The sequence below is a fragment of the Myotis lucifugus genome, unplaced genomic scaffold (assembly GCF_000147115.1).
Source record: "Myotis lucifugus unplaced genomic scaffold, Myoluc2.0 scaffold_49, whole genome shotgun sequence".
Classification (NCBI taxonomy): domain Eukaryota; kingdom Metazoa; phylum Chordata; class Mammalia; order Chiroptera; family Vespertilionidae; genus Myotis; species Myotis lucifugus.
This window is the reverse complement of record NW_005871097.1, coordinates 646,492-670,014: the sequence shown is the minus strand read 5'-3', so window position 1 is coordinate 670,014 and position 23,523 is coordinate 646,492. Positions and strand designations below refer to the sequence as shown.

Genomic DNA, 23,523 nt, shown 5'->3' with positions numbered 1-23,523 from the left:
TCAACTCTATGCATATTACTGTCCATGTATTTGCTAAAATTTTGTCCATACATTAATCCAAATTTCTAAGACTGTCTCATAAAAAGAATAAACACTCTTCAACGCTCAATGTAGATTGTGAAGATTTTGTCTAGAAAGCTTTATAGCAAGGTTTGAGTGATGTATTCTATGGAAAATATATGTAAATACACTTTCTATTTATTTACTTGTCAATGATAAACCTGGGGTCCGGTAAACCTAAATGAGAGAGTATTAGAGTACAAAACACATCATTATGTATAAACATATGCTAATTAATGAAATATAGATGGTCATTTCAAAGATTATTTCTATAATAAAGCATGATTCAGGATATGGTTTATTTTGAAGTTATCAATCCTCATATAAAGTTTAAGTTATGTTTGGGATTTGAACTTTACAAGTACTTCCAGAATATCACCTAATATTAGAATTTTAAAGAGAACTATTTATACTAAAGAGTATTTCATGTAAAAATAGCTACAGGTAAATAAACACACAAATAGTTTTTCCATATAAATAGAATCAAAGTTTAAGGCACAATATAACTTGCTACAAGATTTCACAAGGATCTTAACCGCTTTAAAATGCTGTAAAGGATTTCCTAATTACTTAGTTACTAGAGGCCCGATGCACAAAATTCGTGCAAGAGTAGGTCTTCCTTCCCCTGGCTGCCAGCACCGGCTTCCCTCTGGCACCCGGAACCTGGGCTTCCCTCCAGCCGCCGGCAAGCACCCGGGACCCAGGATTCCCTCACAGCCCTGGCTTCATACGGAAGGTCGTCAGGAAGGACATCTGGTCTAATTAGCATATTATACTTTATTTTAGACTAGAGGCCCAGTGCATGAAATTTGTGTGTGTGTGTGTGGGGGGGGTCCCTCAGCCCGGCCTGCACCCTCTCCAATCCGGGACCCCTTGAGGGATGTCCGGCAGTCGGACATCCCTCTTGCAATCCGGGACTGCTGGCTCCTAACCACTTGCCTGCCTGCCTGCCTGATCACCCCCTAACTGCCCTCCCCTGCCGGCCTGATTGCCCCCTAATTGCTCTCCCCTGCCGGCCTGATCGTCTCTAATGGCCTCTGTGTCAGCCCTTGCCACCGTGGCTTTTTCTGGAAGAATGTCTGGAAGATGTCCGGTACAATTAGCATATTACCCTTTTATTAGTATAGATTGTGGCAGGGATGTGGTATGAATGGCTACCATATTGGATGGTGCAGCCCTAAATGGTAACCTACCAATGCTATGGCTCCTGGTTAGGGGGATATACAAGGGTGACCTACAGATAATTTAGGAGAAAAGAATTTAGTTCAGTGGTCTCAAGACATAATGTCAGAATCTAAAAATTAAACTGGAAAAGATTTCCTGATTGAACAAGAAAAATATTATTGCCTGACCAGTGTGGCTCAGTGGCTGAGCATTGACTCATGCACCAGGAGGTTGCCAGTTCGACTCCGGTCAGTGCACATGCTTGGATTGCTGGCTCAATCCCCAGTAGGGGGTGTGCAGGAGGTAGCCAATTGATGATGTTTTTCTCTCATTGATATTTCTATCTCTCTATCCTCTCCCTTCCCCTCCCTCTAAAAATCAATAAAAACATATTTTAAACAAATTAAAAATATATTCTTATATTTGGGTTTTCATGTTTTCTCCTTACCTTTGGGAGTTTTTGCAGTAAACTCAGGATCAAAATAGAATGTATCTTCAGGCCTGCCAGTTGCAGGTTTAAAAGGTGGATGAATTTCTCTTCTGTATAGTTTCTGAAGGAAAAAAGAGAGACTTAGACATGTGTTAATTATAAAAAAAAAGTCAAGTAAGTTTTCATTCTATACTTACATTCCAATCTATTGTTGAGAAAAATAAATGTCTTTTAATTTCTTCCACTCCATCTGGTCCTGCACCTATCAAAAATTAACCAGTTTTGATTAAATGGTAATTTTATTTCAAGGAGGAATATATATTGTTTATTTAGACTTCATTTTTAATATTTGTCCTAATAGTTCATAATCCCACAACAAAAACAAATATCAGCCCCCCCTTCCCCCAAACCAAATCCCAACAAACACACAAAAGAAACAAAATAAAAATGTTACCTAATCTGTTTGCAGGATTTCGTTTGAAAAGCATTCGTAAAAGACTCTGGGCTTCAGGACTCAAAAACTGTGGCATCCCAAGTTTAGCTCTAAATAATAAATCCACATGATAACATTTTATTTTTTGGAGGTAACTATTTTATTTTTTAAATTAAATTTTTATTTTAAGGTAATTGTGGATTCACACTCAGTTGTAAGAAACGAGAGAGAGAGAGAGAGAGAGAGAGAGAGAAAGAGAGAATATGTGTACCCTTTACCAAGTTTTGTCTAAAGGTAACATCTTATAAAACACTGTCATAACTAGGATATTGACATTGGTACAATCCACTGATCTCATTCAGATGTCTTCAGTTTTAATTTTAATTGCATTGTGTGTGTGTGTGTGTGTGTGTGTGTGTGTGTGTGTGTGTGTTTAGTTCTATCACAAATAAAGGTTCTTATATCCAACACCACAGTAAAAATACTGACCAGTTCATCACCACCAGGATCCCTCATGTTGCCCCTTCATAACCGCACCCACATTTCTCCCTCCCGAATTCCTAACTACTGGAGACCACTAAGCTATTCTCCATTTCTATATTTTTGTCATTTTAAGAATGTTATGTAAATGGGGTCATACAGTAGGTAAGCTTTTTTTTTTCTTACTCAGCATGAATTCCCTTCAGATGTATCCAAGTTATTGTGTATACTGATAGTTCATTCCTTTTTATTGCTAAGTAATAGTATTCCATGGCACAAATGTACCACATTTTGTTTATCTATTTACCTGTTAAACTAGGATACCTGGATTGTGTCCAGTTTTGGGCTACTATAAACAAAGTTGCTAAGACCATTTGTGTATAAAGTTTTGGTGTGAACACATAATAATTTTAGTCCATAATGCCCTAATGAACTTTTTCATTTTTCAGAATTTTACAAAAAGCACTATTGTGAGAGTAAGATCATCTGAGTCCTAGTTCTGGCACTTTTCTAAGAACTTTGTGACCTTGGAAAAGTCAATCCCCTTGGGCCTGTTACCACTTCTTCATAAGCAAGGGGATGGGACATTAGATCAATGGTTCTTAAACTGTACCCTTGGAACCCCTTTTCAAAAGGAATTTAAGAAATCCAAGATTTAAAACTGCTAAAAGAACATGTGCTTCTTACGTTTATTTTTCTTTCTCATTCCCTTTAATAGGCATGCAGGGAAGAGGAGTTGGTGGGAAAGGGGTCTGTGGAATATTTGAGATTGTAGCACACAGTCTGAAAACCACTGGCCTGGATGAGCTTGAAGGTCTGTTTCAACTCTAATATATAATTTTATTCTTTTCTCCAACCTACAAATTATGGAAACCAATGATCCTATAAGTACGAAAATAGTAACAGTTGGAGAAAATGGCTAGCAGAGAAATTTCTATTTCAGAAATAGATCCATTTATTATTCAGCGTGTTATTGAGCTACTATGTGCTAAACACTGCTTAGTGCTTAGGGTACAGAGATAAAGACAGCCTCCGATGGGTAGTAGGGAAGATGGATATAGATAATCCTGGTAATTTAAGAGACAAATCCAGAAGGACATATGGAAAGAATGCTAAGGAAACAGTAGGGAATATCAAAATTTAGCACAAGAGATTGTGAAAGGTCTTCAATGCAATTTAAAGGTTGAGAATTTATTCATTTGGCCAGTGTTTCTCCAACATTTTACTGAATAGCATTAATCTCTCTAGATAGTTAACAACAACAAAACATTTTCATGGTCCAATGAGTTTGTGGAATGCTATCTATTATACCCCCCTGCTGAAACCATAGAATTTAATACATTACATATAAAAGGCTGAGACATCTAGAGTAAAAAAAAATCAGTATTTTTCTAAACATTTGTTTCTAACAACTCTGTCTCAGAGAATACCCATTAATATCTTATAGAGTTAGGGTTCGGTTGGACAAATCTGGGGAAACATTTCCATATTAGGTAATAGGGATACAGCAGTGGTCTTTAAACAGTGGACTAACATGACCAGATTTATTTTCAAGAAGGTAACTCCAAGGGTAGTATAAAATTATCTGGAGTGGGAAGCACTGGTAGGTAATAGACAGTCTACTTAGAAGCTTTGACCCATTAGTGTGCGCAGGAGATCACCATGGTCTGAAAACTGTAAGCAGTTCAATGCAAAGGAAAGGCTGAGACTCTAAAATATTTCTGACAGCAAATTTGGTGAATACCTGCATATGCAAGAAAAAAATAAAAAATGATTTCCAGGTTTTTGGCTGCATGGAAATGCTACTAATTGGGAATACAAGAAAAAAAAAGTACAGCAAATAGAGATAAAAACGTTAAGTGATGCATGTCATACATTTTGGGAGAACTAGGCAAGGGAATAAATGAAAATATAGGTCTTGTGTCTGCTAAGTTAAGATAAGAAAGTGTGATCTGGGAGTAATTAAAATGCTGAAAGTAGTTATAAGGAAAGACAGGAAAGTGAGCACAGAGGGGCAGAAAAGCATTTTAGAGATGCAACCCTGGGTAACAAGAACATTTAAAAGTGATCAGAATAAGGACAATTTGGGCATCAAAAATAATGAATGCAATTGGCTGAATCACACTGATTATTAAATCCCACAAGTTCATTATAGGGAAAAAAAGGCAAAACTAACATAAAAACCAAAGTCATTGGACACAACCCCCAATGAAAGTAATTAGGGCTCTCACAACTAAATTAAGAAAATAATTAAACATTTATTCTGCCTTTCTTCTTTGAGCCTTATTTAAAGGTAACTAAATAGCCCTAGTTGAAGAGGGAAAGTTCATTGTTTCAAAAACAACAACAACAAAACAAAAAAACCAAACAAAAACAAAACACCAAAAACACAACCACCACCCAACTAATAAATGAAAGAATAACAGTAATAGAAAACCACTATTTTGAAGCCCTAGTAAAATAACTGTTTCAAGTAATGATTATCAATAGATGAAACCAGCAGATGAAAGCCTGACAGGGAACTTTACAATGGAGGAATCAGTTGTAGCCATGGGAATTAAGCATTTAAAGTGGAACAACCAGATGTAAGCCTCTTGATGTGATGCAACAGCATGAGCTATGAAATAATCTTGCCAAAAAAGTTTAACCAGAAACAGGATAAAGGAACAAGTTAAATGGTATCACAAGGAGAATAAAGATATTTGCATACTCTTACAAAAAGAATTGTTATGTTACCATGGTAGCAAGAGAGCCACCAAAACTGGTTTTAAATCCATTCAATTGATGAAAGACAACTTGCCCAGGTGTACATAGTTGGTTGTTTTTGCAAACCAACCAATGGCTCTCTGTGAAAATTAGCCAAACACTAACCACACCTGAATGCCAATTGACCCAAGTAACCACATTCTTAGAGATGATGTCAATCCACTTATGGCCCTGAAAAGCTGCCACGTCTTGAACTCCACCCTTCCCCAAAACCATATAAAGCAGTGGTTCTCAACCTTCCTAATGCCCCGACCCTTTAATACAGTTCCTCATGTTGTGGTGACCCCCAACCATAAAATTATTTTTGTTGCTACTTCATAACTGTAATTTTGCTACTGTTATGAATCGTCATGTAAATATCTGATATGCAAGATGTATTTTCATTGTTACAAATTGAACATAATTAAAGCATAATGATTAATCACAAAAACAATATGTAATTATATATGTGTTTTCCGATGATCTTAGGCGACCCCTGTGAAAGAGTCGTTCAACCCCCAAAGAGGTCGCGACCCACAGGTTGAGAACCGCTGATATAAAGGAACAGTGGTCTGCTCTCCTTGGAAAGACTTTACTGAACCAGCATTGCCTTTCCTTACTATAGTAAGCAATACAATCAGCTTTGTGCTTTTTGTTTCAGATATTGAGAGTGGTCTTATCTTTTCACAGATAAAATTAGAAAAAAATAATTCTAAACTGACTGACTTGGTTTCTACAAGTAAGTGTCAAGGGGGTGGGGCAGGGGTAGAATGTTCTAGATCAGCCATGGGCAAACTACGGCCCGCGGGCCGGATCCGGCCTGTTTGAAATGAATAAAACTAAAAAAAAAAAAAAAGACCATACCCTTTTATGTAATGATGTTTACTTTGAATTTATATTAGTTCACACAAACACTCCATCCATGCTTTTGTTCCGGCCCTCTGGTCCAGTTTAAGAACCCATTGTGGCCCTCGAGTCAAAAAGTTTGCCCACCCCTGTTCTAGATGAACAGAAGCTTAAGAAATACAACCAAATGAAATGAGCAGACTTAATTTAGGACTATAAAAACACCGTTTTGGAGACTATCTGAAAAATCTGGTGAAACATTGGTATTAGATAATACCCAAGCATTATTACTACTTTTGTTAGATGTGGTTATGTAAGAAAACATCCATACTTTTTAGTGATGCAAACTGAAGTAGGTGAGAAATGACATGTTTGGAATGCTTAAAATATTTCAGTAAATTAGAAAAAAAGGAACACTTGAAACAAATGTCACAAAATCTTGATGACTGTTGAATCTGGGTGACTGATATATGTGTGTTCACTGTATTATTCTATTTTTGCAAATTTATGTTTGAAAAATTTCATAATTAAAAAGAGAAAGGCAGGCAGAGAAGAAATGGTCAAGCAAGAGACCAAAAGAGGAATGGTTAGAGGTAGGAGAAGCCGATGGGAGCAGGAAAAACTAAGGGGGGAGGGAGTGGCCAACAATGTCAAAGACCTCTCAGATCTTCCTTAACTGTCCCTTCTAAAATGGCTCCTGCCCTTGCCCCCACGCTTCAAGAGTACCCTGGTTTATTATCCCTATTCCTCCTATTAATATCTGAAATTATCATATTTATTTGTTTAAATATTAATTCCTGTCTGCCCCAGTAGAATGCAAACTCTGACCACAGATGTCAGTCTTGTTCACACTGCATCATAAGTATCTGTAACAAGATCTCAATCATCTGTTGAATGAATTGTGTGAACACATGGTAAAAAGTCACCTTTCTAATAATTTGCCACTGGATTAAGCAACTAAATCACTCATGACAATAGTGAGAGAAGTTTCAATAGAGTAGTGAGAAGGAATGACAGACTACAGAACAAAAGCAGCCCAAAAATGCTAAAAGAAAAACTACTCTTTCAAGAGGCTTGTGTTGAAATGATGCAGGAAGATGGTGCAGAAACTTGGAAGGCAAGGCAGGTCAAAAAAGTTGTTTCTCTTTTCCAACACTAGAGTGTGTTTGTTAGCTTAAAGAAAAGGGCCAGAGTAGATGGGAGTGATAAAGGTTCAGTGAACATTCATTTATACAGCAAACATTTTAAACCTCTTTTTTATTGTGAAGGAAAACATAAAGTGCAAAACAATCCAACCCAGAATACACAGCTCAATGATTTACCACAAAGTGAATAGTCATCTGACTAAGAAATGTAACATTGCTAGAACCCTTCATCCAATGTAACCACTTTCCTTATTTTGCCTCAGGCTCTTGTGATCTAAATGTAGACCCTAAAATCTAGGCTTTAGCTCGTCTGTTTTTAAAACTTTATAAATAGAATCATATAGCATTCATTCTTTTGTGTCTGAACTGCCTTTGCTCAACATTCTTATGAGATTTACCCAAGTTGTTGCATGTAACTGTGGTTTGTTCATTTTCTTTGCTATATGGCACATTACACCCATGGGCTAAAGGCTTCAGCCTGTTTTTATTTGGATTTCAAGCTAGGAATGGTTTTTTACAATTTTTTAAGTATTGGAAACAAAAATAACATTAAGAATATGTGACAGAGGCTGTGTCTGGCCTGAAAACCCTAAAATATTTACAAGTAGTATGTCAACCCCTGCTGTATTCCATTATATAAATATACCATAATTTATTAATCCATTCTACAGTTAATGATTGATCCAGTTCCCATTTTTTGACTATGACAAATAATGCTGTTATGAACATCTTTGTACTTGGTGTTGTTTTTTTTTAAATATATTTTATTGATTTTTTACAGAGAGGAAGGGAGAGGGATAGAGAGTTAGAAACATCAATGAGAGAGAAACATCCATCAGCTGCCTCTTGCACACCCCCTACTGGGATGTGCCCGCAACCAAGGTACATGCCCTTGACTGGAATAGAACCTGGGACCCTTCAGTCTGCAGGCTGATGCTCTATCCACTGAGCCAAACCGGTTAGGGCTGTACTTGGTGTTTTTTAAAAAATATATTTTATTGATTTTTTACAGAGAGGAAGGGAGAGGGATAGAGAGTTAGAAACATCGATGAGAGAGAAACAGCGATCAGCTGCCTCCTGCAAGCCCCCAATGGGTATCGAACCCGCAAACTGGGCATGTGCCCTGATAGGGAATTGAACCATGACCTCTTGGTTCATAGGTCGACGCTCAACTACTGAGCCATACTGGTCGAGCAAAACATTTACTTTTAAATCTCATCAAAACATACAGTAGGGAGTACTTACTTAAGGATCATAGTCATTGTTTCTTTTCGATCTTTTCCTTGGAAGGGTAGTGTACCAGTGAGCATCTCAAACTACAAAATGGCAGAATAATCAGAGGTATTAGTCAATAGTATAAAATCTCAAGGCCAGAAGGTAAGAAAGTATCATCTTAATTACAACCAAATCTAAAATTGCTATATAATAAAACATATGATTTATATTTCTACTCTCTTCATTACTAACTTCTAAAAAAAAAAGACATTCCAAACCTCACCATTAACACACCAAAAGACCACCAGTCCGCACTTTGAGTATGACCTCGACGATTAACTACTTCTGGAGCCATATATTCCACAGTTCCACAAAAAGAATATGCTTTCTTCTCATGGTCAATAGACTCTTTACTTAGGCCAAAATCTGCCAAAATAAATATAGAATTAATAAATACCCTACAATAATTTGCATATGTAAAGTTTAAACTTAGAGTTCCAATATTTAAAATAATTATAAAAATATTCTAATCCAATACCATGATCGACCTTAAAGGAAATTTATAGAGAGTAGAGAAAGTATTTTAATAAAATGAGAAATTTTACCTGTTAATTTGATGTGACCTTCTTCATCAAGAAGTATGCTGAAAAAAAAAGAGACAAAGTCAGAAAATCTTTTCAAACCACTAGAGATTTACAGATGCTAAAACTAAATTACTTTGTTAAGCCGAACTGGTTTGGCTCAGTGGATAGAGCGTCGGCCTGCGGACTGAAAGGTCCCAGGTTCGATTCCGGTCAAGGGCATGTACCTTGGTTGTGGGCACATCCCCAGTAGGGGGTGTGCAGGAGGCAGCTGATCGATGCTTCTCTCTCATCGATGTTTCTAACTCTCTATTTCTCTCCCTTCCTCTCTGTAAAAAATCAATAAAATATATTTAAAAAAAAATTACTTTGTTAAGCATCAAATCACCACACTCATTCTAAAATAGTGCTTTAGACGGTGAATAAGAAGGTAAAGGTAAAGGAGGAAAAATGTTATTTTTTGGACACATGACTATAACAAATTCCAAAGGTTAAGCTTTATAAACTTGTATTAATGAGCCGGGCGCACTAGAAAACTAATAGAAAAAGAGACAAAATCTATATGCTCTTCTAAGTTGCTCTTTCTAATGCCTTTCTGCAGAGATGACCTAACTAAACTCCCCAGCATAATAGACAGAGGGTCTACATATTTTAGTTGAATGTGCTAGACTTGTCATTTTCTTGGTCATTTTTAAGGCATCTGACTCAATCATTCTTCCCTAGCTTTTTTTCTGACACAACCAACACAATCTTCTTCTCCTCAACACACCTTCCTCACACTCCTTGGTTTTCATTGACCCATCCTTTCACTGTATACATTCTCCAGTGTTTTATCTTCTAGAAGGTCTTATTCATCTAGTAGCTCAGTGCCTGGCAGAGCACAGACAAATAAGAAATGCAGCCCTAGCTGGTTTGGCTCAGTGGAGAGACTGAAGGGTCCTGGGTTCGATTCTGGTCAAGGGCACATGCCCAGTGTGAGGCGTGCAGGAGGCAGCCGATCAATGATTCTCTCTCATCATTGATGTTTCTATCTGTCTGTACCTCTCCCTTCCTTAAAAAAGAAATGCATGTTGAATGAATGGGGCCACTCTACAAAGGGCCAATAAGGCATTCTTAATAGTTTGTGCTTCTTTTCAAGGGCATTGAAGACCATAAAAGGTTTACATGTGTAGAGGGTAGAAATGAACAGATTTACAATTTTAGAAAAAAAATTAGAGGAAAAAATAAGGGGTATTTAATGAGCTCTTAGATATAGGTTGTGATAAAAGAAAAAAATGGAGAAGACACTCAAGTTTCTGGCTTTAGCAAATACATGAGTGGAGAGTAACATCATTAATTAAATACTAAACTGTAAGCCAATTGTGTTTCTGGATAGGTATTTACCAGGAATTATATCTTACGTAATGATAGTTAGAAATTGGGAAAATGATTAGAAAAATCCAGTAATTACACGGGCAATAAAAATAGAATTATATGAAACATCCAAAACAAAATATATGAAAAACCAAACATAAAATATGAAAGTAAACAATTTCTAAATGATCACTTAAAAGGATTCCAAAGGAGTATTTTCTCTGTTTCCTGTTGTAATTATGCAAATTGTGCATGTAACATTGTAATGTAAGTAATATCTAAGTTCTTGATAAAGATGATGCTTGCAAAACTCTGAATATACTAAAAACATTGAATTGTATAATTTAAGTGGATGAATTGTATGCTATGTGAATTATATCTCAATAAAGTTATTTTAAAAATTTCTGATAGAGCAAAGCTCTTGTTTATTTCATTAAAAAGAGGAAAAAACTTTTTTTAAAAATATATTTTATTGATTCTTTACAGAGAAGAAGGGAGAGGGATAGAGAGTTAGAAACATCGATGAGAAACATCAATCAGCTGCCTCCTGCACACCCCCCACTGGGTATGTGCCCGCAACCAAGGTACATGCCCTTGACCGGAATCGAACCTGGGACCCCTGAGTCCACAGGCTGACGCTCTATCCACTGAGCCAAACCAGTTAAGGCGGAAAAAACTTTCTTACTAAAAGTGATAAACACAAATTAAAAATCAGAAGTTCGTACAATTTAAATATTAATAACTGCTGTAATAAAAGCAATGGGAAATTTGCTCAACTCACACTTAAAATCTGAAATCATATGGAGAAGAACATTTTCAATAAACAGTATTTGGAGGAAAGCATTAGCTCTATGCCATACCTCATACCAAAATACTTCTAGATGGAGTTAAAAGTAAAAACAGAAACCATAAAATTAGAAAAAAAAATCTGATCATGGGATTGGAAAAGCCTTTCTAAGAATAAAAGTCAAAGAAAAAAATCACAAAAGAAAAGACTGATATATCTGAGGAAAAAAATACTTGTGTATGTTAAAATAGCATAAATAAAATAAAAAGACAAAACAGAAAAATGTATTTGCAATACAGAGTGGGGCCAAAGCAGGGTTACAGTTGTGAGTACGTGAAACAAAGTTTATTCTTGTATTCTTGTTTATTATAATATTTGTTCCCATATGAACAACTGCAATCCTACTTTTGCCCCACCCTGTATGTCAAATGGTTAAATTCTTAATTTGTAAAGGTGTCTTACAAATCAATGGGCAAAAATAACATTCCAAAAGAAAAATGGGCAAAAGCCATGAACAGAAAAATCACACAAAAATACAAACATATGAAAACAGATTTCAACCTCATTACAAATCAAAGACTGTAAATGAAAGCAAGATAATATTAGCAGAAATTCTGATTAACAGATATTTAAGCCAGCCAGTATGACTTAGTGGTTGAGTGTTGATCCATGAACCAAAAGGTCACCAGTTCGATTCCCTGTCAGGCCACATACCCAGGTGGCCAGCTAGATCCCCAGTAGGGGACCTGTAGGAGGCAGCCAATTGATGATTCTTATCAATGTTTCTATCTCTCTATCCCTCTCCCTCTAAAAATCAATAAAAACATATTTAAAAAATAAAAGTATGAGAATACATAGTCTTAGCAGAAATGCGAAGCATATAGACTCTAATGCAATGCTGTGATAGTTCTATGAAGTAATTTTTACCTTTATTACCTCCTAAACAATGATATTACATTGTATTCAACTTAGTAGTATGATTCCTTACTTTTCTGGTTTTAAGTCTCTATAGATTATTCCCAGGCTATGTAGATGGTCTAAAGCAAGTGCAAGCTCAGCCAAGTAGAATTTGACATCTTCTTCTGTGAACATCACCTAAAATAAAAATAATTTTTCTGTCTTTATTTTCTTTTTGTCTGTAATTTTCATTTAAAGTTCCATCCCAGAGTTTAAATATTAAAAAATTATAACTTTGCTATTACATGTAATTTTACCCACAATTTACATATGAAATTTGCAAAATTATCAGTCAACTAATTACTTACTAAATGCTAAATATGCACTGTGGGAGAAACAATTTTGCATTTTGTTAAGTAACAACTATATTAAGAATATGTGACTGTTGCCCCACAACAGTAATATCTTAGATGAAAAGTGATCTTTAAAATGCATGCTGAATTTCCACTACCAATACTTTAAGGATATCTTGTTGATATATTATTGCTTCTAAGAAAACTGTAACTAAAAGAAGGATGAAAGACCAGGATAATTAATCAATTTAAAGTCCTACTTTCAGAATAAATTCAAAAGGTAAAAACAAAACAAAACACCTCTTTTTGGCTCTGATTCTTCAATGTAAGAATCTTGTGCCACTAGAGAAAATATGATAAACGTAATATTGAAATATAACAAAGCTTTAGCTGAAACAGGGTGAGTATAAATAGATTAAAAACAAAGATTAATCATATACCTCTTTGGATAAGCGTGTAAACAAATCTCCTCCCCTGAGAAAATCCAAAATAAGATACAACTTCCCTTCAGTTTGAAAAGCTGAATGAAGAGAGAAAATTTTTGTTTAATCCACCATAGTTTATTTTCTTAGGCTTATATTAGGTAAACTCATTCATAAATTATTATTTTTAGCAAATTAATAATTATATCATAGACCTAAACTGATTTTTATTTCGAAGATACCCACTGACTTCTCTTAGCTTCCATGTAGAAATGTTAAATGTAGTGTTTCTTTTTATGAAACCACTAGCACATTTGTTAGGTTTTCTTCAGGCAACAGTCTCTGAGAAATACAATAGTTTTAAAACATATGATCAATAAGAAAAATTCCCCAAAGAAAAAGACTTACTTAAACATGAAACAAAATACAAAAACCATCTCACTTTACTACAGAAAAAAAATGTGGGTTGGTTAGCTTTAATTACATATAGTAGGAATCACCATACATTTACCCACTGCGAAAAAGCACACATGCCTTTGGGGGAAAGATAGGCGATAACAGTTTCAGGACATTAGGGATCTTTGTTGTTTTTAAGTTTGGCTAACACATTATTATTAATATAATAAAAATTATTATTATTACCTGTTCCTAGGGCTACCCACTCAGACATGATAATGTTTAAAAGAAACATAAAAGTTAAATGTGATAAAAGCTTCTAAAGTGTGTTCAAGTAATGATTTAATTTCTATGACTTTACTATATATATCTGCTAAACACATAAATATACACAAATAAATATTTATACACATTAGTATATCTGAATGTCATAAGGAAGTGAGGATTGAGGTGAAGAAGTGAGGTGGGAGGTGGTTTATAACTTACCATAATGCAACTTGACAATAAAAGGATGATTAACTTCTACCAAGATATCACGCTCCATTTTTGTCCGAACACGGTCTCGAACTATAAAATATTGCACATATGGCTACATTGCAATAGCTTTCAGAGACAAGCTTTAAAACAAAATGTCTTTGGTGCTTATTTTAAATAAAATTGTGCTTGTATGTATAAAAAAGTAAATCACATTTTATACATTTTACTCTTGAATTTTTAAAATTAATAACTGTATTTTTACCAAATTATATAACCAGAAGAAATTGTATATATTTATAAAATCTGTGCTTTGAGTTAAAAAATAAATACAGAAAACATATTTGATATTGGCATTAACATTAAATTTATAAGTATTTTAATTAAAGTTATAAAAAAATGACCAAAAAAGAGCAACATTTAAAGAATGAGGCATCTCAATGACATCTATATCTATAAAAGGCTAAGTGTCCCTCTGACTGGTAGCTAGATACACACTGACCACCAGGGGGCAGACGTTCAATGCAGGAGCTGCCATGATGTGCACTGGCCATTTAAAAATAAAGGGCACCATGGACCCGCCACCGACAAACCAACACTCACCTTCCCCCAAGTGGGACACAGGCCCTGCCACCACCCTGGAGCGACACCCCACCAAATCGCAGACAATGCTGCCAAGACCCTGTGGAGCAAAATGAAGCCCACAGCCCAGCCCGGAAATGGTGGCTGTGGGCGCCGGGTAATGATGTCATGTAGCAATGCCCGGCTTCCTCTCCCTAGGACTAGCATCCTTAGAGTTTCTTCAGCCCAGGAACACAACTTGCTTTATAGCCAGGTGCAAACATTTTACAGTTTAACCAAATGTTTGTGAAGCGTTTTCCCATGACTCATTTCATTTGATCCTCACAGGAGTCCTGGAGTAGGTAGATAGGAGACTCAGTAGAATCCTATTTTCATCAGTAAGACGCGAATAGCGATATTAAAATATTTCTTCTAATTAATTTCCTTTCAATGTGCACGAATCTGTGCACTGGGACACTAGTTAAAACATAAAAAAGGGAACAGGTTTCAATACCCCTATCAACCCTATCAGCTCAATTCAACAAACATTCATTAAGCATCTAGAACACGTGACAGATATGGGGAAGGGTGGATATATCCCAAAAGATCTATTTTGAGGGGGGAGAAACAGGGGGAGAGGAAATACTATGGTGCAGCTGGTAAAGCAAAGACTTTTTGGAGTTAGAAAAATTTAGATTCAGATTGTGTAATCTTAAGCAAGTTAGTTACTTAAACTCTCTGGGCCTCAGTTACCTTTTATTGATAAAATGGGGATAATACCTCTATACCTCTGGGGAGCTGTGTGACCATTTGAGATGAGGTTTGTACATTCCAGATTCTGGTATATAAGAGATCTTCAATTAAATGGTTGTGATAGCACCATGGATATGGTAAAGAGGTAAAATGATTTATTACTAGTAATAAGTAGCATAGGAATTCAGAAAAGGAAAAGATCAGTGTTACTTATATAGGAAGGCTAGAGGGAAAAGGTAGGGTTAGGGACTTTTAGAGTGGAATTTAGGTGGGTGGGAAGAACTGGGCCTAGAGAAGGAAAGTGCAGGTATGGAATACCAACCGCTAGCAGGAACACAAAGACATGCATAATGAACAGGAAGGAACCAAAACAGTGTGGAAAGTGGGGAGGTGAAGTAGAGAGGATACAGATTATGGACAATTTGAAATGCCAGGAAGAATTTACATTTGACCCTATAGGCAGTTCTCTTTTACAAACCAAACATTTTCCTGAGCAATTCTATATGCCAGGCACTGTGAAGCAAATACAAATAAATAATGTTCAAGAAGCTCATAATCTGGTGGGAATGACTGACAAGTAAATAAATGATTACAATACAATCTGAGAAGCAGTATACTTGTGTTGGTAGCTCAATGGATTTAAGAGGTGAAAATGATCATTCATTAAAGTTTTAATTTTTTTCTGTTGCATAATAAGGATAAATCATAGATAACTTCTATTTTTCAAGGCAGAGTGACTGAATGGTTGTGCCAAAGTTTAAATAAAAAGAATGGTAAAGAGAATCTTTTTGGAGGGGGTCAGAGAGAAAGATGAGTTGGTTTTCCTTTCAATTTAAGGTGACCACAGATATTTAAAACACAGAAATAAGACCTCGGGGAAAAATAAACAAAGAAGCTTAAAAAATCCCGTTTCCCTGTCTACTAGTTTTCCACTTCCAACTGGGGGATTTTGGTGCCAGTGACTGAAAATGGTCAAATCAGGAATAGAAATTGATTGCTCTCAATGTCTATGTAGCTCTTTTTCACTGACCTGTCCAGCTAGTGTATCAAATTCAATACCAACCTCTGATTTCATTATCTTGTCCTATCACTACAACTCTGGTGTCTTATATCCAACAGGCCCTTTCTATTATTTATGTGAATGAGGTTCATCACCTAGGCCTGCTGATAATTGTGTCCCTGTCTAGCCCAAATTTGCCCCCTTTCCACTGCTACTCATACAACCTTGGATTATGTTCCTATTACCTTAATGCTATATTCCAAATTTCTACATTTTTAAAAATATTATACAGATCTTACAAAATTTATCACTTAGGAATCACTCTTCTGTTCAGTAAGCAATAAGTTTATATTCCTCTTCTACTATTCTACCATAATGAAAACAATAATTACCTGGGGGTCAAAAACTATAGTTTAATGGCCATGCTAATATCTAGATGGGTTACCATGGCCAAATCCTTTCACTGCTCAGAAACTTCCTGCTACCTTCTCTATAAAATGAGAGGCTAGAACAAGATGATTTCTTTTTGTTACGATTATCTTGGGAGATAATTTCCTTATATGTAACACTGATGAGACTTTGTCTAGTTGAAAACGTGCAGTGAGAGTCATTCACTAAAGAATTCTTTCATTTTGTCTGAGGTACGACTGTGTAATAATTATAATTTTGTTTCTTTTACTTAGGTAAAGACCTAGTGACAAATATAAATCATCCTACAATCAGGAATTTTGATTAGGATGTACTGGTTTATAACAAGGCATGTTTTATGTGTTTATTAGAGGCCCGGTGCATGAAATTCGTGCATGGGGTGGGGGGAGGGTCCCCTCAGCCCAGCCTGCACCCTCTCCAATCCATGACATCCTTCTCAAAATCCTGGACCACTGGCTCCTAACTGCTCACCTGCCTGCCTGCCTGATTGCCCCTAACTGCCCCCCCTGCCAGCCTGATCGCCCCTCACTGCCCCCCCTGCTGGCCTGGTCGCCCCTAACTACCCCCCTGCCAGCCTGATCACCCCTAACTGTCTCTACCTGCTGGCCTGATCGCCACCAACTGCCCCCCCCCCCACCGGCCTGGTCGCCCCATGCAGCCTGCTGCTCTATCGTTTGGTCGCCCCTCACTAACCCCCTGCCGGCTGGGTCATCCCACGCAGCCTGCTACTCTGTCATTTGGTCACCCCTCACTAATCTCCCTGCCGGCAGGGTCACCCCATGCAGCCTGCTGCTCAGTCGTTTAGTTGTCCTTCACTAACCCCCCTGCTGGCCTGGTCGCCCCACGCAGCCTCTTAGGTTGTCCGTTCGGTTGTGATGGTGGCTTAGGCTTTTATATAGATAGATTATACGTCAGTTAAACTTCAATAAAGCTATTTTCTTTTTTAAATGTTTTTAATTTTAAGTTAATTTATTTTTATTTTTTAAATTATGTTTCTCAATTACAGTTTACAATTGATATTATTTTGTATTAGTTTCAAGTCAATAAAGCTGTTTTTAAAATGAAGAAAAAGGATGTTTTATATTGGTTAAACTCTAAATCTTAATATAGAATTTGTTAATCCTGTCTTGTTGCTGGCAAAGCAACTACATTCCTCTGAAATAATTTTTCTCATATACTAGTTATTAGTTTTTAAATGCCTCTTGACTTAAACATGAGAGTGAATAAGAAGAAGTGCTATTTATGTTTTTAGGGTGATATATTAAGAAATGCTTTAGCCCTAACCGGTTTGGCTCAGTGGATAGAGCGTCAGCCTGTGGACTGAAAGGTCCCAGGTTCGATTCCAGTCAAGGGCATGTACCTTGGTTGCGGGCACATCCCCAGTAGGAGGTGTGCAGGAGGCAGCTGATCGATGTTTCTCTCTCATCGATGTTTCTAACTCTCTATTCCTCTCCCTTCCTCTCTGTAAAAAATCAATAAAATATATTCTAAAAAAAAGATTTACTTTATAAAAAAAAAAAAGAAATGCTTTAAACAATGGCTTACAAAACCTTTTAGGCCCAATTATTATTTTATTAGGATGAAAAATCCCCACAAGCTCAACCTAACGCTATTGATTTTTATTTGACCCCATTTATTGTATTAATAGGAATTTTAGAATGGAAAAAGACTTCTGGTAAAACATGGATGTTTTATTCCAAAACGCCATTGAGATTACAATAATGGAAAAATTATGCACAAACTCACAAGGACAGAGAACAGGAGAGGAAGCAGTTAGGAGAGGAAGCAGAAGATGTGTAAGTGGTAACTCACACAACAGATCAGAGAAAGCTAAAATCTAAGCCTAAGGGAAGGAAGCCAATGAGTAATTCTTGCCATAGAATCCTTTCCAATTAGCTTTTTGCTATCTCACTCTTAAGCAAGGAAAAGATAGCAAAGGATCCCCAGGCATTTGAGGAAAAATGCTTTAATATGAGAAAGTATCTGAATAAACAGAAAAAAAGGAATAAAGTAAAAAAGAGACAATGTAAAGACAGAAGAAAATTTAAACAAAACAAAATTCAACATAATTTATATCCACCAAGAGACTGAAGACCATATGGCACCCATGAAACAAAAAGCTTTCAAAGAGGTAGAGGGGAAAGAAACAGTATTGTCAACAAGTACAGTACAATGAAAAAACACACAAAAAGAAATGGAGACAGAGCTCATAGGTTAAAAGACTTAAAGAGATATAAACCAATTGCAAAATACAGATCTTACATAGATCCCAATTCAAACAATTGCAAAAAGGAAAATGAATTATAATAACAAGGACAACTGGAAATTTGAACATTATCTGTACATTAATTTTCAGGTATATGATAGAATTATAGTACTTCTTTCAAGAGTCTTTGTCTTTTAGAGATACATACTAAAATATTTATGGAAGAAATTATACAATGTTTGGGATTTGCTTTAAATATCATGAGTTGAGAAATATTGAAGCAGAAAGAAGGGTATATGGGGTTCTCTATATCCTTCTGTTTCTTTCTCTAAATGTTTGACACCATAATAAAATGTTTTACAAAACATTCCTAGAGAACAAGGAAAATCTAGAAAATTAAAAATATGATAGAAACAAACAAACAAAAAAATCAATAGAAGGATTACAATACTTTCCTAAAACTGAAGAAATGAGTTTCTAAATCAAAAGAGACATCCCATATCTAGTATGATGAATTTTAAAAATTCACAATAAGAAGTACTACTATACAAATTTCAGAACACCAGGGATAAAGAGTAGATTGATTCTAAAGACTTCCAAAGAGGAAAAGCAGCGTACACACAAAGGACTAGAAATCAGAATGACAATAAACTTCATAATTCCAACACAGGAAACTAGAAAACAATGGAAACAATGCCTTCAAATATCTGAGGGAAAATTATTTCTGACCTAGAACTTTACACCCAGCCAAATTATAGATTAAGTGAGGAGGTAGAATAAAGGCATTTCAGAAATGCAAGGTCACAAAAAAATTTACCATCCATTCACCCTTTCTGAGGTAGCTACTAGAAGATGTGTTCCACCAAAACTAAGAAAGTAAACTGAGAAACAGGTAGATACAGAATTTAGAAAAGGAGATCTAACACAGCAAAGATGGGAAGGAAATGTGACTCCAGTATATCATTTGGCTCAGAACAATTTTTATAAAGCTGCAATAATGAAAACAAAACATGAAGAGGGAAATTGTGTGAGGGTAGAAGTATAGGAAAACTAAATCCTAATCTTCCATATTAGGATGCCAATAGGTTATGTCTCCAAATGAAAACAATAAAAAATTTTGCAATATAAGAGTATTGAATATGGAGGTAAATGGCGGGAGAAGCAGCTAAAGAGGTGAAAGTCATTGTTTCTGGGATAGGGAGGATAGGTAAAGCACTGCTATTTTATAAGAATCTATATACATACTAGAGGCCCGGTGCACGACATTCGTGCACTGGGAGATGGGTCCTTCAGCCCAGCCTGCACCCTCTCACAGTCTGGAACCCCTTGGGGGATGTCCGACTGCCAGCTTAGGCCCGCTCCCTGGCAGTTGGACATCCCCGAAGGGTCCTTAGCTCTGCTGCGGAGGCCGCTGCGCTCGCCAGCTGTGAGCCCGGTTTCTGGCTGAGCAGTGCTCCCCCTGTGGGAGCGCACTGACCACCAGGGGGCAGCTCCTGCATTGAGCGTCTGCCACCTGGTAGTCAGTGTGTGTCATAGCCACCGCCTGTTCTGCCGATCGGTCGATTTGCATATTAGCCTTTTATTATATAGGATAGGGTTTAAGAGAAGACTCTTAATTTTTCCAGGTTGCTCAGGAGTATTTCAGACAAAATTTATGAAATAAATATTTAATTTCCCATTATTCTACATACCTGGCTTTGTCATACAGCAAGGGAATATTCAACATTTTTGTAAAAAACACATTAAAATTTAATATAAATACTTTTGTACTATTTTTTGTTGTTGTTGATCCTCACCTGAGGATATTTTTTCCATTGATTTTTTTAGAGAGTGGAAGGGAGGGGGAGAGACAGAGAGAGAGAAACATCAATTTGAGAGAGACACATTGATTGGTTGCCTCCCCCACGAGCCCTGACCAGGGCCGGGGATCAAGCCTGCAACCAAGGTTTGTGGCCCTTGATGGAATCAAACCCGTGACCCTTCAGTCCATGGGTCAGAGTTCTACCCACTAAGCAAACCGGCTAAGGCCTTTTGTCCTATTTTGTTCTACTAATTTCTATGTCTGTATTATTCTCTTCCAATAACACACTGAATTATAACTGCTTTAAATAAGCTTTAAATCTGATAAGATTGTTCCTTTGTCATCTTTTTTAGACTACTGTTTGAGATGTATGCTTTTCAAATGAAATTTTGAGTATTTCAAGGAAAAATGCAACTGGAATATTAAAGATATGGAGCTAACTAGATGGCTAGAGGAATATCAAGACTCTTAACAACAATTAGCTTTCTCTAAAAGGAATTGGCATTTATTTCTTTTCCTGGTATCTTTTAGGTTTCTCTGAGTTTCATAGTTTCTTTTTCATATATACAATACAAATCCTGTTATATATATGAAAACAAAATACTTTTATTGATTTTGTGAATGAATACTTACATAAGTTCCATCTATGCAGTTTTATAACATGGGATTCATGAGTACAAAGTTATAAAAGTAGCGATATCAAATAGGGCACTGAGGATATAATTTAACTCTCTGGTCCTAGAATGAACCAAGTTAAGTAGTAAGGCAGGGGGTAGAGACTAGGTAAGAAACAAAATACATTCAAGAAGGGAGCAAGAGAAAGAAAGCAAAGGATGATGTTTATAGAGGAAGGTGAATTTTCTTGGAACGATGATAATGCCCAGGGTAGGTGACTCATTGGGAAGAATAAATGGTTATCACCAATGTTCCTCCAGAATATTTTAAAAGTTTTAGAAATGACAGACAAATTGAGGAGGAAAAAAATGATGTTAGGAATCAATACATAAGACTAGAGACTTTGTGGTAAAATAACTACTACTACTAAATAAAAGAAAGACTTAAGCATTTAAATATCTATGTACAACTTCTTCTAAATGACTGCTTAACTATAAGAGCCAAATTCTACATTACATTTTTTCAAAATTAAGAGACTTGGAATAAAAACTTACTTGGAGACCAGGTGTCCTTAGAATAAAATCTATTTTGCATCCAGTAAAATAGTAAGTTTTCAAAACATTAAAATAATTGTATCAATTTAAGATGAATCAAATTCAGTTTTAATCTTATAAACTTATACTTGTCTAAAGCCCAAGAGAATTTATAATACTTCTTCTATAACATGGCAACTCCCATTCTCACTAGTCAGATGATTCCTAACCCAGTAGAAAAAATTCACCGAAAGAAAGTTTAAATTTAAATATGGTAACAGAAACAGATTCAGAATGTAATTGGCCTAGGAGTCACATGAGGGCTATTGAGACCTTTTAGTTTGTTTATATTACATGAACATTACAAATAGTAGCAGTACTTACCTTTCAAAGTGGCCTTCTTCAATACTTTCATGGCATAAAGCTGTCTAGCATCAGAGCCTGAGATTTTTTTGACTAAGAAAACCTGTATTTAAATAAGATAAAATAAATTTTACAAAGTTTCACAAACTATACCATTTTAAAATAAGAATTCTGCTATATCATTTATTATTAGAAAGATTCTGATATTTCTTTTGTTGTTTGTTAAATCCCAAAGAGCATGTTAACATATAAATGTAACTTAGCAAGCACTTACCTTTTAAAAATGGATCACATATATCTAAATATGAAGAACCACAATTCCTAGATATGTTATTGAGCATCTTCATTTTCCAAATATTTTTAGCTCCTTTCTACATATAGTATGGGATTTATATAAAACCAATCACACCCGCTCTAAATAGTTCATGGATACGCTATAACATGTATAATGCAAAACTATCAATAAAGCTCTTCTCATTTTGACCATTAATTTCATGATTTTTTTCATCAAACCTTTACACAGACCTGCAAATGGATCTGAATATGAATTCTTTTTCTCCTATCCATTCTTTTCTAGCAGTGTTATTATGCTGCCACAGATAGGAAGAAGAGACAATTACAATCAAGAATTAATTTAGGGTTGGCTCTCAATTATCTGCATTAGCGCGCGCGCGCGCGCGCACACACACACACACACACACACACACAGATTCAACTGGTTCTAGGGCAAAGCAGAGTTCCTCACTCTGAGAAACTGTGCTAAAGGTAATGGGCAATGACTTCAATTTAATTGAAGAGTACCAGAATTTGCACAGAAACCCTGATACAGAGTGTGTTCCTCTCCCCAAGCCACTCCCCTTAACCCCCTTTACCATGCACCACCCTTTAGCTCCTTCCAGCCATTTAACAGTAAGCCAACGTAGGGAAAGAAAAGCATTCTTAATCAGAGTGGTTCCTATGGATGGAATGATGTTCAAATATTAAGGGTTATCAGAAATTACTATTTTTGAACAGAAATAAATTCTAATTAGGTGGAGGTTATTAGGATTTATCTGATATTTATTCAGTCTTAAGATTCCCTAACCAAGCTTCTTTGTGCCATTTTACAAGAAAAATTCTCCTGGTGATTCCAAACTTTTTTCACCCTTCTCTGAAAGCACATTCTTTTTTTTAAAAAAAATTTTTTTGCAGTGATTTCAGAGAGGAAGGGAAAGGGAGCTAGAAACATCAATGATGAGAGAGAATCACTGGGGGTCAAGCCCGCAACCCTGGCATGTGCCTTGATTGGGAATCTAACCATGACCTCCTGGTTCATAGGTTGACGTTCAGTCACTTAGCCATACCGGCCCAGCTAAAAGCACGTTCTTAACACTTTACAGCACTTCTTAGTTTATAAAGAACCTTCTTCACAAGTATTTTTAATACATCATCACGATAATTTTGGGGAGGTAGACCTACTAAGTAATTCCTGTTTTACAGCT

General features: G+C 36.1%; 1 protein-coding gene across 6 annotated transcripts in view; it reads right to left on the bottom strand.

Moving 5' to 3' along the window:
• Positions 1-23,523, bottom strand: part of RPS6KA3 (ribosomal protein S6 kinase A3) — a 112,831-nt gene that overhangs the window by 32,601 nt on the left and 56,707 nt on the right. For all 6 annotated transcript variants that reach the window (XM_023753676.1, XM_006088532.3, XM_023753673.1 and 3 more), the window contains 10 exons: positions 22,064-22,145; positions 13,794-13,874; positions 12,930-13,009; positions 12,228-12,334; positions 9,124-9,161; positions 8,802-8,944; positions 8,549-8,619; positions 2,109-2,197; positions 1,852-1,916; positions 1,673-1,775 (listed from right to left, as the gene is read on the bottom strand). In XM_023753676.1, coding sequence (XP_023609444.1) covers positions 1,673-1,775; positions 1,852-1,916; positions 2,109-2,197; positions 8,549-8,619; positions 8,802-8,944; positions 9,124-9,161; positions 12,228-12,334; positions 12,930-13,009; positions 13,794-13,874; positions 22,064-22,145 — 859 coding nt within the window. The remainder of the gene's footprint in view (positions 1-1,672; positions 1,776-1,851; positions 1,917-2,108; positions 2,198-8,548; positions 8,620-8,801; positions 8,945-9,123; positions 9,162-12,227; positions 12,335-12,929; positions 13,010-13,793; positions 13,875-22,063; positions 22,146-23,523) is intronic.